This window comes from Trachinotus anak, unplaced genomic scaffold (assembly GCF_046630095.1).
Source record: "Trachinotus anak isolate AG129_WGS33_773 ecotype Australia unplaced genomic scaffold, CSIRO_AGI_Tana_v1 ptg000005l, whole genome shotgun sequence".
Taxonomy (NCBI): Eukaryota; Metazoa; Chordata; class Actinopteri; order Carangiformes; family Carangidae; genus Trachinotus; species Trachinotus anak.
Window position 1 is genome coordinate 13773225 of NW_027273856.1, and position 17030 is coordinate 13790254.

Below are 17030 nucleotides of genomic sequence, written 5' to 3' on the forward strand. Positions count from 1 at the left end.
TGTCACCGCACTTTTCCCTTTGCTCCTGCTCCGGTCATAATTATTACAGCCACTAGCTGTCTCCTAGCAACTAAATGTAACTATGGGTTATAACAACCTGCTGCACGGACGACCTTACAGGAGAAAGGTCTCAAACCTTCACGACTTTCCCTGAATGATGTTTTGTCTTAAAGGCTTTCATTTGAAACTGACAGTATTAACTGTGACAGTCTGCTAGGGGCGGGCCTGCGGGTTGGGCAGCTGGATCTTCACTGCGTCTTAGGTGCCTTCAGCCATCCTGTAAGGTGGAGATGTTTCTCAGTTATTCCATTCTTGGAAATTAAATGTGTATCACCTCATTTTATTCTTTCAGCTTCACATAAGTGAAGACGTCTCTTTGTGCCCACTGGGACTGGCCTGATTCCTGCCTCTTCTCTTAGTTTCAGTGGATGAGAAGGTCAGACAGGAAGAGGAGCTGAACTGACTTGCTCTGATCTTACCCACCGACTGTAGATGATGTCTCCGTGGTGCTGCCTTTGCTCCCCTTGTGTTTTGCCGCCTCTTGTTTCTTGTTCTCTCCTTCTCAGAGAAGAAGAATAAGCGGATGGAGAGTTCCTGAGCTGGCAGGGGCTATGTGCCTATGAAGGAGTGATGACAGAGGCGAGAGGCCAGAGCAGCTCCTCGCCAGCTCAAAGCCGTTTTGATAACGTTATAGTTGCTGGACTTTTCATTTGGGTTGGAGGCCACCGGTAGTCCTGTTTTCAGTTTTTGTTTCTGTTAGGTTAGTTTGCACTGTTTTTCAGTAGGCTGGGGGCGAGGGGTCTGGGTCCCACAGCCCATTGTGTAGCTGACCTATGACCTTCCCCTTCCTTATTTTGATTTTGGCTGGGGCCTCCATCTCCCTCCATCTGATCTGGAAGTTACTCTGTTAATTTTGCAATAAATATTGTTTGTTTTGCATAACCTCATGGGAGTGTCCGACAGGTTAAGGTCTCGTTCAAGTCATTTTCTTTTGAAGCCACAACATTTTGCAGCTCAGCCCGTTAGCAGTGAACAATTTTCTCTTTGGATGTGTTTTTTTTCTGATGGGAAATGTGAAGATTTGTGCGGAATCACCTTGAAAATATCTAAAAGGTTGTGATATTAAAGCACAAACCCTAACATTTACAATCTGTCTACAGATAACAACTTAAAGCCTGTGAGATCTTCATTATTAAATCAGTTTACTGTTGCACATGTAGTTGAGACAGGGCTAACAGGATTGTATGCTGTGAATGTGGTGTGGGCTGAGCTGAATTACTGCCACAGTCCCTGTTGGTGTAAAAATACCAGGTGCAGCAGGGCAGTGCTGTGGCCTGGAGCAGATATCCAGGAACTGCTGCCTCCAACACCCAAAACAACCCCTCTAAGGTTAGCACGCTGCCAGCTGGCCGCCGGCCACGGAGCCTTTCCTTCCCGCTCAGATCCCCCCCAGCTGGCCTCTCTGTGATTATCAGCAACTGATGAAAAGAAACACAGAGTACACGGACCTGCACGGGAGCTCTGACACCCACTGCCCCGACCTACCTGAATCAGATCAGCCCACTCAGGTGTCAACCCCCCTTGTATATACCCCAAAGGCTACAGACAGGCTGGTCTAACTGAGAGAAAAGGCAAAGGATATACACATAATGGCCTTTTGTTGCCATTATTGGTTCCAACTGTACAACTCATATAAAAATATTCACATTGAAGTTGCGATTAGGGGTGGGTTCTGATAACCAGCTCCATTTTGATTCCAGTTACAAGTAAAATATCAGGATTCATTATGTCTCTGTGGCCAACGAATCCTTTTTCAAATTTTTCATGCCTGTTCTTTATTAGTCTTTAGTGCCCCATGACACCACAGGAATCTGCACAGACAAAAAGCTGGTGGTTTAGACGTGCTCACTCACAGGAGCTAACAGTTAGCATACTGGATCACAGAGCTGAAGCACGAGCAAAAGAGCAAGCTAGCAAAAGCACTTCTACAAAACTTCAAGCCAGATCTGTGATGTGCATTTCAAAAGAGCGTTGTGGGTTTCAATTAATACTCCACACAACTGAGCTCAGTATATAATACCACTCCACCATGGAAAGTAGTGCCCAAGCTTTAGGAAGGTCTTTCATAAGATATAATGACCTTGTGAAATGAGGGTCAGTCTCAGCAGCAGGGCAGACTGTGCAAAACTGCAAAAAATGAAAAAAAACAAAAAAACAACAATATTGAAAAATATTGGATCACAATATTCCATATTATCGAATATAAGCCCAAGCCTATTACACACACTGCTTTTAATCAGAAACAAACACACATTTTGGAAAACCCCCAAAATAAGCTGGAGGAAGTAGGAAATGTCAGAGCTACAAACCACATGGCCGACCCGTGTGAGTGGCAGAGAATGGATGAATGGATGTCAGTTCGAAGTGGAATCATGTACAGGTGAAGCAATAACACACACAGGAATGATCCTCCAGACAAATCACATAGGAGCAGCTATTCTTCTAGTCTGTTGTTACATATTGTCCCCACATGGGTCGATGCGGTTGATGTGCTCCAAATTACCCCTGATGTATAACATTCAAATGTTATACATCAGTACAGCTCGTGTGTTCGTAAGCAGTGATGGAGGAGGCATATTTACATATCTCTCAAATATGATAACAGCTCTAACCGATGCTGGTCTGATGCTGCTTGTAGTTGAAATGAGGCTTGGGCAGTGCGCGCAGCGGCAGTCCTGTTTACTGAAGCCAGGGGTCAGAGCTTCACGCCACGCGTTTGTCATTAACTGGGAGCAACTGGCCAGAGGACGATCAAAGGAGCGGCTGCAGACATGTAAACTGGGTCCAGGTCCTTGGGGAGGGAAACTGTGTGAGGCCCGATCAGCAGCTCAAGGACTTTATATCAGGATTTCACAGCCTCTAAAACTGACAGTTGATGATTTGTTTTACTGATTTTACTTCCATTCCTTCCTTCCACTTACATTGGGACATTGTTGGAAAACGAGTGGCAGGTAGTTTACAGTACAAACAGCTGTCTGCTGCTGCTGAACACAACACTGACCAGAGGTTAGAAGCTGAAACTCCAAAACTATGAGCTCAAACAGTGTCTTAGGCGCTGCCTGACTGTGTCCCATCACCTAGGCCCCACTCCCACGTTTTTTGGTTTGTTCCATTTCCAGTTTCATCTTTTAACTTCCAGTTGCTGTTGCTGGCCTCCCGGTCTTGGTACTCATCAGTTCAGGCAGTCAACTACACGTTTCTCAAGGTTTGGAACCCATGTCCACATTTTTTGAGGTGGTCATGTGACCTGACATCACCACATCCACCTCAGATATGGGATGGAAAGATCATCTTCAGAGCAAAGTTACATTAACTACCTTAATCTAAGTCCACGCTACTACTTTTTACTTTCACAGCTCTTTTGTTATGTCCACACTACTTTTTTTGAGATTTCGAGCCCCTAAAACTGAGACTTATGGAAACACTGCTGATCCCATTTTAGTTTGAAAACTCCGGGGCTGTGTTGTAGTCTGGACAGGCAAAAACTGTGGAAACGATCATGCAGACACCTACGGTCGCTCCCTGATTGGCTCTTGTCAGCCTCCAGTGGTGAAAGCAACATGGATAATTAATAACAAGTGTCCTTGTTGTTCAGTTAAATTCTGCATTTTAATACTAAAACTGTCTTTGCTATTGCTCGTTTGTAGTATTTTCCAGAACTAAACAACTATAAAGTAGACAATCTACTTCCTGTTTACACCAGCTCACGCATGGCCAGTGTACATGAGTCGTCATGTGATGTGTTTTCAGGTGCATTAGTATGTACACAGATCATTTCTGATATGGAGCTAAAACAGTCATCTGGTCATTGTTTTAAAATGCAGTTTTAAATTGAAAATGTCATAGTGTGGATGCAGCCTAAGCTAAGAGAGCTGATATGTGTCAGAACATCTGATGATGCTGGCTGAATAACAACATGAAGGATCTTTTGTATAAAAAGACTGTTGGTTACGATCATCCCATCTAATAAGTCTGAAAAACAAAAAATGATTTAAAGAGTCATTGATTCATGAAACTGTCCTGTCACACTGGAGCCAGAATCAAAGAGCATTGGTCTGTGAAAGGTGTGGGGCGACAGACCTTCTCTACATCAAGGTCAACATGAGAATTTTACTTTCAGAATACAGTGATAAATACAGCTTCATTTTCCAGGCCAATACTGACAGACGTGTAGTGACTGATGTACAGTATTTTTGTGGGGTCAAAGGCATGTGGCGCACAGGCAGACTAAACATCCACTCCTGCTGTATCTGTCAGCCAGAGGCATCCCTGCAGCCGCAGCCTGTGCTGAGGCAGCAATCTGCACAGACAAAAGTCCTATCAACACACACAAACAACAGTCTGACCCCCAGCCCAGCAGAACTGACACACGCCGCCACCCGCTCTCTGCCTCTGCCCGTGAGCCTGCTTTAAATCAAATCCTTAAAAGGGACAATGATGAACAATCGTGTAAACACGTGATGGTCAGATCAGCACTGAATCATAAATATGAAAGCTGTGGTCGAGGCCTCAGAGAGAAGCACTACAGGGAAGTGACTGACCTTCTCCTGTCTCCATCCATGACAGGTCTCCATCCTGTAGGGTGTCTGCACAGTCTGTACAGTCCACACGGACTTGCACACATGAGCACAACCATGGCAAACTTCAGACCTCTCACATCACAGACTGCACGTTTGCACGGTCCACAGACATCTATGGGGAGGACTGATTTAACGTGGAAGCAAAAAAATATATGATTGACACAACTTTCCTCAACCTTGAAGAGAAGAGAAGGGTTTATGGAAAAATTATAACCCAAATGTAAACAGGGAAACAGGGATCCAAGCAACCATTACATTTAATATTACTCATTACTCATTTTGTTGATCAGTGAAAATGCTCATCATAATCTAACAGGAGCCCAAACATCCTCAGTGTATAATCATACAAACCAGATTAAAGCAGCAAATCCTCACATTTAGAAGTTCAGATATCTTCGCTTGATAAATGACAAATGATTAACTGATCATTATAATTAAAAGTGATCAACTGATCAAATAATTGACTTTTACAGGAAGAGTTTTTCTACAACAACAACTTGATAAGTAGAGCAAACAGTCAGCTGGTCCTTTAGGCCTTTAGTTAACTCATCATGTGAAGGGACACGACTTGAACTCATGATGTTTCGTGGTGAAATGGTTCTGAATGTGAGATAAAGGTCATTATGTCATTATTAAACTGTACAGATGTGGCTGCCCGAGCTGACAGATGTGGTGATAGCTCGCTTGGATTCAGAGGCTGCCCGTTAACTGGTTCATCATGAGATAACAGCCACAATGGAAAAGTAGAAGAGGAACTAACCCTCATGTTTCTTATCAACCCCCCCCCACTACCCCCACCCCCCACCCCAACAAAGCAGCCCCTGGTTTGTTCAAACACGTGGGTATATGCAAATAAAATCCCGCCGTGTGGAGCATGAAGTCAGTGAAGTCACCGCGAGTGATAAGGCCAGCATGGTGTTTGACACGCAGGGTGCCCGAGTCGCCATCTGTGTGGCGAGTACAGAGGCACACCCAAAACAGAAGGAGATATTCCCTGAATGCTCCCAGCCAGGGCGGGGGACCTGAGCCGAGGAAGAAACAAAGCGACAGGAGCAGGAACTGGGGCCAGATCCACAGTGGGGAGTGGAGACCTGCAATTATACAAGCCAGCGGAAGCAGCTACCCACCCCCCCACCCCCAATCACACACACAAAACTTCAGCTTACGAATAAGAAGATCACATTTCTTGCTTTTGTGCGGCCCGAGTGTTCGGTTCCTATACCTTTTGTATATGAAGCACGTAGACAAATCTCTGGCCTTAGCAGCCAGGTTGAGTCAGGCTATTCCCACAAAGCACAATAGGCCCAGCTAATAGCATTCCTGTAATGGCAGCAGAAAAGCTGTGGATAAACATTTACGCTTGGCCAGATTGAGTTTTAAAGAGCCTCTTTTCTCCCCTTGTCCTTGTCCCTTTCAGACAGGTCAGTGGGCTCCTCCCTGGTGTTTTGTGTGATGCCATTCAAGGCGTTCCATCACTCAGTGCCCCCAACTCTCTCCGCTGTCCTCTGCTCACTGAGCTGGACAGCAGTGACCCTGGGATTCCTCAGCAAGGAGAAGTGCTGAGGGTTGAAGAAGATGAAAAATATGAGGAGGGGAAGTGAAGAAAGAAGTAAAAGTCCAAAGAGAAAAAGAAAAATCCATCTTGAATTGTATTGTTCTTGTTACATCCCCGTCTTTCATATTCATGTTGCGGATGCAGCTAATGATTATTTTCATTGTTGCCCTTTTTTTTTGTCAATAAATGTAAGAAAACTGTGGAAATGACCCCTCATCACACGTCAGAGCCCAGGCTGACGGCTTGAAATGTCTTATTTTGTCCAACACTCAAAGACATTCAGTTGAAAATGATAAAACAGAGAAAAGGAGTGAATTGTCACATTTGAGAAGCTGGAGTCAATCAATCAATGGTTTGGAGCATTTCTGGATGAAAAACCAGTTGATTAATCAGTTAACAGAAAAGTTCCCAATTACTTTTCTGTCAATCTGCTCATTGATTAATGGATTAATGGATAGAAAGACAAGTGCTTCAAATTGTATTTAAGTACTTGATTAAATTTTGTCATTGCTACAAAAAGTGTGTGTGGCCCAGCCACCAGTTTCTCACAAATATCATATTTTGTGATATAGTTATATGACACATAGTTAATGCACAACTCCCAGCTGATCTCTCTTTCTTTCTCACGTGTATCTGTTTGACTATCAGATGCTCTTTGTGAAAGTCCCTCTCACCCTCACTCTGTCCCCTGTTCTGTTGTGTCCAGAGTAAAAAACCCAAACAGGCTCCAGAGAGAGTAAAACTAAAAACGCTGCCTCGGTGTTCCTGGGTAAGATGTGAGCCAGCCCAGGGAGGGTCTGTGTGGTCACCTCTAACTTTCTCTGTGACACCTCGTTTTAAATGCAAACACACAGACATAGCGGAACTGTCATTACCCAGGGTTCATGCTGATGTTGTCAGACGATTATAAAGTAAGGATTTTACCAGCAGGGCTGCAGCCTGGGAGCGACTGCTGGTTAATGTGAAGTCAGAGATGAAATCACTTCTTCATAAATGAGAATCACTGCATCCTGAAACCGGCGCACAGTGACAGTCATCACAGAGGTGTATTGGGCAGGAAATGAAGACGTGTCTCTGTGTCCCGCTCGGAGCCACGTGCCAGTGGTCCTCATGTGTCTCATCAAACAAAGATGTCTTCACTAAAAATTCCTGTCAGTTGGCAAACACTGACTTTCTGTTTACGCATCGTTACAGTTGTGTTAGTGAAAGCCAAGCTGCTGATGAGAGATAACGCTGGAAACACCGCTGCCTCTTCACTCATTAACCTGTCTGTTACCAGCGGACCCTCGTGTGGGAGCCTCTTATTATTCTGGCTTCACACGCTACATCAGCACTGCTGTGTTTCAGTTTTAAAACACTTCGCCTTTGCTACGTTCACGCCTGGCGTCCACACTGCTCTGCGATGCTCCTGTTTTCATTTGAAAACTCGAACTTGAAGTCTGGATGGGCTGAAACTGAGACTTTTGGAAACAATGACACAGATTCCCGCCTCGCCTCCTGATTGGGTCATGAAAGCAACATGGATTATCAAATAATAATAATCAATAAGCTTGCAGCTGTTGTTCAGTTAAACTCTGCAGTTTAACGCTACAGCTGTTTTTTGCTGTTTGTGGTATTTTCTGCAACTAACCAACTGCAGTAGACAATCTGCTTCCTGTTTACACCGCCTTGCCCAGTGTACCTGAGTGGTCATGTGATTAACGCTTTCAGGTGTGTTTCAAGTGTGGATGGAGATGATCTCTGACAGGGAGCTGAAGTGGTCGTCTGGATGGAGATGGTTTTGATTTTAAAATGAAATGGTAGTAGTGTGGATGAAGCCTCAGTGATCAGTGCGGTCCCTTTTCTGTGGCACTCTTACACTGAGGTGAGGTTTTAGGTTTCTAATGTCACCTGCACATACACTTCATAAAAAAAATAAATAAATAACAAAAACATATAGGATGTATTTGTAATGTTTTGCAAACATTTCAAAAACAAAATTATTTTAAATGAATTTGTTAACACAAAAAAGGGTGAAAATATGAACAGATCTGAACACTTTTTCTGACAAATGTTTCTGAACGTTCTTGCCCCTGAGATGCAGAAGCTGAAGTACAAAGTAGCATAAAGTGGAAACAGTTCAGCGTAGAGTGTGAGCTCCCTTCCATCTGAAACTGAACATACTGCAGTTAACACAACAATAACTCAGATCAATACATTATCCTCCACATCTTCCCCAGGAAACATGCGCCGCCTTGTCTGAGGAGCGAGTTCAACTCACGCAAACACACAACAATATGACTCAGATGAGCCGAAGCAGGAGGTGAAGCAGCTGCGGGGGGAGTAGAATAACTTTTATCACTGTGATCACAAACAATACGACACAGCAGCCATCATTTTAATCCTATAATAAAACAAAGTTATGATGTTTGTTTTGTCGTTTCTGCAACATCACACACACAACACACAATCTGGAAGAAATTTGAATACACAGGAAGTTACTGTGTTACTGTGTTAGGTCACTGTCTGTGTTACCTGACCATACAGCTGTCCATGAAATTAAAACAAAATAACTACTTTAATAATGGACCAATTACCAAGTATTTATGGTGATTACAGTTGTGATGACTTGTTTCTTTTCTCTCTTATTTGATAAATAACCGAATATCTTTAAGGTCTGAACTCCAACTTGAATACGTCACCTCAAACTCTGCGAAACCAAAATGGAGATTTTTCAGTGTTTGACATTTTATAACCAAGCAACTAATCGATTAATTGAAAAGATGATCATCAGATTAATCACTGATTAAAAAAAAAAAAATCTCCGTCCAGACGACTGTTTTAGCTCCGTATCAGAAACGGAGTGCAGTTTTGGTGCAGTGCAATTATTATGAAGCTAATTTTAAATTCAGTCATTCAAACCAACAACATGAAAAAGTCAATAAGGAAATTACCAAAGGCACTTGGTGCTTTTTAATTGGAATCAGCACTTTGTAATAGATTCATTTCTTGTTTTTCTTTATTTCTCAGGAAGCCCATGAACTGACTTCATGTCTTCCCCTTTCCTGCAAAGGTTCATTTTCCACAGAAAGACCGCTTCATATTCCCTTTAACCTGTGACTGACTGGAGTTTTCTGTGGGTTTTTCCAGACCACTGATTAATCATTTAGTGGACAAAAAGACAGACCAACAGGGACGTCTTCGAATTGTTTATTTTGGCTGACCAGACCAGTCCAGAGAGATTCTGTGTATTTTTGACCCACGGTTACTGATGATGCACTGATGCTGCACAAAGCTTAAAAAAATTACATGATCTTGGAATTTTTTTCTGATGGTGCGTGATTTATTCTTGACCTAAAAAACACTACATTGAAGGTCCAGGTGTCTTAGAGTTTGCAAAGTCTAATGAAGACCATAATATGTGGTTGAAAGCTGCAGAAAAAGCTAGCAAGAGGGGGATTTTATGCCAAGTTTTCTTGTGGTGCTGTGTCTGACTAAATCATATGATCAGGTATTTCCATTGTTTTCACCAGCCCATGTATTTGATGCCTTGCTCACGGGCTCCAGACAGGACACACGACTGTAGGTGGAAACACGGGTCATCCAAAGAAACTGAATGAAGTCATGTCGTTTGCATCCCAGCTGAGAGTGGCCCAGCAGTGCTGCTTTGCATTGCACTGGGTAACATTTGAAACTGGTGCAGGGAGCCCCCCCGCTGCTGCTGGTTCTGGCCCCGTGTCTCTCGGTGCAGCAGAGGACAGTTGACTCTGCCTCTCTGATGGATTTGCATTGCAAATGTGGGCTGACGGACTTGTTTGAACACTCACAACCTCCCCCATTGGGGACATCACATGGTCGTCAACAAGGCTGCACCGGGTACACTTCCAGCCCCCCAACCCCTCTACTACCTCTACACACATACATGCACATACAGTAGGGCTTTTTCCAACTGTTGTTTAGTTGGGAAAGTTCCTGAAACCAGCCAAACTTGATTGACTTCTTTTAACAGAAACTGTGTCTGTTTCCAGCCCCTCCATCTTCCCTGTGTTTGCCCTCTGTTTGATCACATCTTCATGCAAATGATACCTGACAAAGTGGATGCAGGTGGCGGCTCACTCTGAGGTGGGCAAACTCCATGTGAAAACAAAAACAGGCCCAGGTGGATGGTTAGAGCAGCAACACTGCAACAGCATTGTGTCACTTCAGTCAGTCCAGGTCCTATAACTGGCTACATGTCAAGTTTATTAAGTGTTTAACTGTATATAAAAGAAATGAAGTTAAGTGCAGCTATTTAATTTAAATATATGGCTCATAAAGCAGAGAATTTGTGGCCACAAGTTTGACCCAACAATCTCTCGGTGCTGCATTAAAGGTACATGTTAAAAAATTGTACATTTGAAGTTCCGGCTGGGAATAAGGACCATGATGACTTTCAGATGAGGAGTAACTGTGTAGTGCTGATCTGTGATGTCAAAATGAATGATTACATCGCACAGATTGTTTGCTGTTGCCAGTCTTAATATTCTGTATGTGTAACAACGAAACGCTATTTTGTCATTTTGATTTCGTGAACACTGTGAGGTTTTCCTGTAAAGTATCAACTGCTATGTATTCTGCGTGTTAATGTTTCTAATCAGAGCAGACTCACTCTGATCTGATCACACTGTGTCATAATCAGTACAAGACTAAAGAGTGGTTCTCAGTAAAGTGTTGCTGCCTGCATCGATGTTCTCGCTTTAATTTAGTTTGTTTGTGTTGACAGCATTTTGAATTTTGTGTATTAGGACTAATTTAATTAAATTAAAAAAAAAAAACTTTACTTGTCCCAACAGGACAATTTAAAGGGAGAGTAGAGTGGACAGAGTGGACATAAAATTTAAAAAAATTAAACAAAAAAGAACACACACCAGTGCAAGACAAACTGTGTGCATTAAGAAGCAGCATTAACAAAAGAAAAACGACGACAATGACATGAAGAAACAACATCAGTACAGAAAAAATGTAATATTATAATAAGAATGACAATAACATGGGAGAATCACATTACCAGTGCAAATAAATAACATTGGGTTTGACTCGTCCTCTTGACCTGGCCTAAAATGTAAACCACTATTTAAGCTGGGACGATGGCCTCCAGTTACATTTAATTTATCAAATTGTGATAAAAGAAAGTGATTGGTGCAAACAGAAAGAAAAAGAATATATTTCTATAAATTGTTTTTATGCATTTTATACTTTCGATGATTTACTTTTTGGTAAGACGCCATACTATTGATTTAGTTAAGTGTTGCCTGTTGAAATTCCATTATTTCTACGGATCCTGAACGCAGCGCTACAATCTATTGTTCACTCCCTTTCCCCCAAACCCCGCCCACTCCCCGAGAGGAGGCTGTGATTGGCTGAATCGGAGTGCGGTGCCGTCATCGCTTGGAGCGCCCATTCATCTCTGCACTTGGGCGTTGGACTCCGCATCTTATTAGCAACAAGGGAAATTTCTCCATTTTGCAGCCCTGTCTACAGCGACACGGCCACCGATCTGGGATTTTATTACTCCTCCTCACCTGCCAGCTTCATCCTGCTATTAAAAAAAAAATCCACCTCACTAACTGGACTTTGCTTTACATCTTCCCTGTGAACTTTTTGCTTCGTGCAGACAGTGAGAGAGAGAGAGAGTGGGGGACAGCAGCGAAGAGCTTTGCGTTTCAACAAAGAGGCTTGTGGGTCTTTGTTCGTTTTTTTGGATCAGTTGAGTTTCTTTGTTGGAGCGAAGAGCATGGGAGCGCAATTGTCCAAGACAGCTGGAAAGGCTGAAACCGCGGCTGAAAAGCCAGGAGAGGCTGTTGCTTCACCCACCAAGACCAACGGACAGGTAAATCATATTTTAACACCCAGCTCGTTGCATCCATCAGAGGGGGGAATCTGCTTGTTCTGGAGGGGGGGCTGCGCACTGAGGGCGCAAATCCGTGCGTAATTGTGGATAGATTGAATGGAGATCAGTGGTAGGAGTTTAAAGAAAATGGAAAGATGATGATTATTATTATTATTTTGTATATGAATTTATTACACTTCATGAGCAACAGTTGAACATTTGATATTTTCATTTTTCTTCAGCGCAATATTGAGCTGTGTTACAAGGAAAACGAGCTTTTATTTTCTGAGGAGAAGAAGAAGCCGGTTTGATTGAGCCTTTTGTTGTTCAGCACTTTGAATGATGGGGTTTGAATGAAGTCATGTGTTCGATAGTTGACTGGTGAATTTCCTCCAAAAATAATTTCTGGATGATGATGATGATGATGATGGTCTGCTTGGTTTGGAATGAAGTCGCCTCTCGGTCGTAATTAGTGAAGTTGTGGAATAAGACGAGATGCACGACGTCAACAAAGGCTGAGTGCGCCCCGAGCACCACGCCTTTTGTTACAGATGCTCGACTAGAAAGTGGAGATGGCTCCTCGGCTATCTCACAGTGGGGGGGGGGGGGGGGCTCGGGGCTCGGGGCCGCTCGTACAGGTCTTAGCAGCTCATATTTTTAAAGTTTGGATTCAGTGGGGATAAAAAAAACCCATCAATTCAGAACCTCGTTGAGATTTGGTAGGTTTTAGGAAATGCATGTGAGCTCTGTTCTCTGTGATGTGCGGGACTAATGAGCATCTGCTGTTTTAATGAGCAGCTGCTTTGCCTTGGCGCCCCGCCGCCGGAGCGGCCCCGTACCGACCCCTGGCGAGCCAGCCCAGGCACTGCGCGCACTGCCGGCCTGAGTGAGAGTGTAACCCGGGGAGAAAAGATGAAACACGGTCCGTGTTGTAGCCTGATGCACGGCTGTTATTTTGTGTGTGAATTTCCCCATGTGAAGTGTGTGTTTGCAGTGAAAGCAGATAAGAGGGTCCAGACCAGAGTGAGTCTGCTTTTGTCACTGCTGACTTGATGGTGTGTGCTGCCCCTGGTGTCCATCTGTGGCAATGTCCAGCTGGAGGCTTGAAACCATGCCAGCTGTGTTCATGGCATTAACAGCCACTGTTTCTCTCCTCAGGAGAACGGCCATGTCAAAGCCAACGGGGATGCCTCTCCTGCAGCGGCCGAGAATGGCAAAGAGGAGGTGCAGGCCAACGGCAGCGCCACGGCCGAGGAGAGCCCCAAGGAGGAGGCCGAGAAGGCCGAAGCTGCCCCCGCTGAGACGGAGGCTGCAAATGGGGAGAAGGTAGAAGCAGCAACTCCTGCTCCTGCGGAGGGAGAGGCAGCAAAGGCAGAGGACGGCGCCACACCTTCCACCAGCAACGAGACCCCCAAGAAGAAGAAGAAGAGGTTCTCCTTCAAAAAGTCGTTCAAGCTCAGTGGTTTTTCTTTCAAGAAGACCAAAAAGGAGACGGGAGAGGGGGCAGAGAACGAGGAGGCGCCTGCTGCAGCAGCATCCACAGAGGAGGCCAAGGCAGAGGGCACAGAGGAAGCAGCGGCCGCGAGTGACGAGGCCAAGCCCGCTGAGGGGGAGGCTGCACCTGCTGCAGAGCAGGCCAAGGAGGAGGTAGAGGCCAAGCCAGAGGCGGAGGCTGCACCAGCAGCAGCACCAGCACCAGCAGAGAAACCTGCCGAGGAGGCCAAGGAGGCCGCTCCCGCTGAGGAGCCAAAGGCAGAGGAGAAGCCAGCTGAGCCCGCGGCCGAGGAGGTGCCCAAGACAGAGGAGGCCGCCCCAGCCTCACAGGAAGCAGCATCGGCAGAGGCTCCGGCTGCAGCTGCTGAGGCCGCCGAATAAGTTTGGAGAGAAGAAGAAATTAAAAAAAAAAAAAAAAAGGAGAAAAAAGATAATCAAAGAACATTTCCCTGTTTGTATGTTGGAGTGATGCCAGGTCATGGCTTTGAAGAACTTGTCTACATCCAGGGATATTTTAAAGCTTTTCTTTATTTTTTATTTTTGGTTTCCATACCCACCCCCCCTCACACAAAACCCATCTCAGTCCATCCCAACGGGCCTGGAAGGTGGGTGGCTTCAATATGTACAACAGATTACAAACACCCACACTCTGCCATATATTTTTTCATCAGTATTAATTTTTTTTTTCTTTTTGAATTTTTATACAAAATGTAAACAAGATGGTATGGACATGCCCACGGTATGAAGGAGACGGAGGGGTCGAGCTGTAAATGAAGGGGGGGAGGAGAGTTCAGGGAGGGCAGGGGGGAGGGAGGAAGGGGGCCTGGGAAATGTGCCGCAGACTATTATGAAAAGAGTAGTCTAAAAAAACTATGAGACCAACATCTATAAACACCATACGGTTTACAACACTAAGTCATTTTTACCATAAGACGACAAAAGGATCCCAGAGTTAGGTTTTTTTTAGGAAGTCATATAAACTCATAGGAGCTTTTCACTTCTCATTAGCTGTACCAGTCAGTGATTCAGTAGAAATACAAGTTGTATAGGCTTTATTGTTTATTGTTGGTTTTATGACCTTAATAAAAAAAAAATGTAAGTATGTATAGGCGGGGTGTTTTTAACTGTGATTATTGTACAAAATGAAATCTTTGATCTCAAGAAGCACATGAAGTTTGCAGCTCTTTTTTCCACCCGCTCATTTTTGTAAGATAACAACACACACACACACACACAAACACACACACACAAAAAAAGAAGTCATCCGGGAAGACCTTCGTAAGCAATTTTTGAAATCGAAAACCAAGCTGTGATAAGTGGAATGGTTAACTGTTTATATACTGTGGTATGTTTTTTGATTACAGCAGGCGATGCTTTTTCAGTGGTCTTTGACAAAATTTAAGGAACCTATCAGATGCAAATGTTTGTGTAGCATCTTGTCTCTCTCTCTCTCTCTCTCTCTCTCTCTCTCTTATTTTCTTTTGTAAATACTGGAGAAGCTTTGACCAATTTGACTTAGAGATGGAATGTAACTTTGCTTACAAAAAAATGCTATTAAACTCCTCTGCTTAAGGTGTTCTAATTTTCTGTGAGCACACTAAAAGCAAAAATAAATGTGAATAAAATTTGAGCTGCATCTGTCGTTATTTATGGTTTACCGGCTTTAAAGGTCCCATACTTGACACTTCTTCTGTTTCATTTGGAGGGTTGGTATCCACAAGACAATATATTTGTAGTTTTTAAGAACCAAAAACCATCTCAGTGTAGTTTTACATCTTTTCTCTGGAGCCTCTGGTGACATCAGGTTGGTGAGCCAATTGCCTCTCTTCTGATTGGCTGACTGTTTTGTGAGTGATAAAATAAAAATATAGCAGATTTCAGGAAAGACACTCTGACAAACCAAATTCTGCAAGGTTTGATGGTGGGTCCAGGTGGGCGGGGCTTGGGGCATGACTGAGAGCGGTGACTGCTTTGTTGTGACATCACAAAGTTCCAGAAGTCCTGATGGCTGGTTTTAAGGCTCAGTTTCTGAATACAGGCTGTGTGCATTTCTCTGTGGACTGAGGCTTTGATACTTTCACAGTATTAATATAGAACCTAGACCTGCTTTATAATAAATAAACACATGGACATCTACCTTTAGACTACGTGGGACCTCGAATGATTTCCTTCATCTGTACTGCAGCAGTTCGGTGGCTTCAAGACAAAATCCAGGGTATAAATATTTGTTATAGCTTGTACAATCAGATGTTAGAGTATGACGAATATAAAAATTGCAGACAAAAGCTGTGGCTCTACTGTACATGGCCAAAAGTATATGGACACGAAAGCATTACACCAACATGATTGTTGAACAAACCTGCAGGCGTTAATGTGCTGCTCTAACAGCCTCCACCCTTCTGGTTTCAGGCTTTCCACCAGATTCCTGAACTTGGCTGCAGTTCCAGTTCATCCCAAAGCTGTTGGACAGGGCTGAGGTTCAGGATCTGGGAAAACCATTTCTCTTGGTGCACTAGGGTATTATCATGTAAAAGGAATAACATAGGTGGAGCATTAAAGGTCCCCTCCAGACATGTTTTCAGACATATAAAAATACTCTGCTTGGGATAATATTTTATAGCTGACATGGCTTTTCTGCAAAAAAAAGAAACATTCAATTAATGAGTTAAAATTGTCTTTCAAAAGTTTGGAAGAAGCTCATTTTCCACGTCACACTGGTGTAAGTTGCATGTGGGACGTTGTGATGTCATAAAATCAGATTATACAGTGGAACTAAGAAGCATAAACCAGAACACACCAGACAGTGATTACAAACTCTATTTAGCACTTCAACTACTGGTCAAAAGGTTTAGAACACCCCATTTTTCCAGGTTTCATTGACTTGTCAGCAGCAGTACAAAGGGAAACAGAACAATCAAGTAAATGTCATAGAAAACTGTTTTTCAGAAATGAAGACATTGGTTCACTTCCATCTTCCCTGCAGCAGTGGAAGTAGACGAAGCCTTGAAAGTTGAAGTAAACAATTTGTACAGGTTGATGACTCACACACCTTCTGTCTGTACTGAGGCAGTGACACTGTTACTACACCCTCTGATGCATTATTAGGATAATATTATCCTGCAGGAAGCAGGGCTGCGTATTTCTATCAAAATGGTGAGAAAAAGACGAGTAACACGGGAAGACAGACCGGTTGGTCGGAGGTTCATCCTACAGGAAGATCATGAGCCACAGCATTAGAACAGAACCAGATGGAGGCTTCACATGATGAAGACCAGCACAGTCTCCAGACTGAAACCACTTGGAGCAGGTTTGGGATGAACTGGACAAAGCAAACTGCCACACATTAGTGGAAACTTCTGCAGCAATGTTTTGTTTTTTTTAAATAAAGCTGTAGTTTATATAAATCTCTGCATGTAAAGTCAGAGATCTGCAAGTTTCCACTTTGAGATGCAGTTGGAGTGGGTGGGATGCAGCTGCTCTGATACCTATGGAT

At 43.7% G+C, this 17030-nt stretch overlaps 1 protein-coding gene across 1 annotated transcript; it reads left to right on the forward strand.

Moving 5' to 3' along the window:
* Positions 1–11622: 11622 nt before the first annotated feature.
* LOC139621693 (myristoylated alanine-rich C-kinase substrate-like) lies at positions 11623–15167 on the forward strand. The gene is made up of 2 exons (XM_071478458.1): positions 11623–12043; positions 13202–15167. The coding sequence occupies exons 1-2, from the start codon at positions 11948–11950 to the stop codon at positions 13916–13918; spliced, it is 813 nt and encodes a 270-aa protein (XP_071334559.1). The 5' UTR covers positions 11623–11947; the 3' UTR covers positions 13919–15167.
* Positions 15168–17030: the final 1863 nt, after the last annotated feature.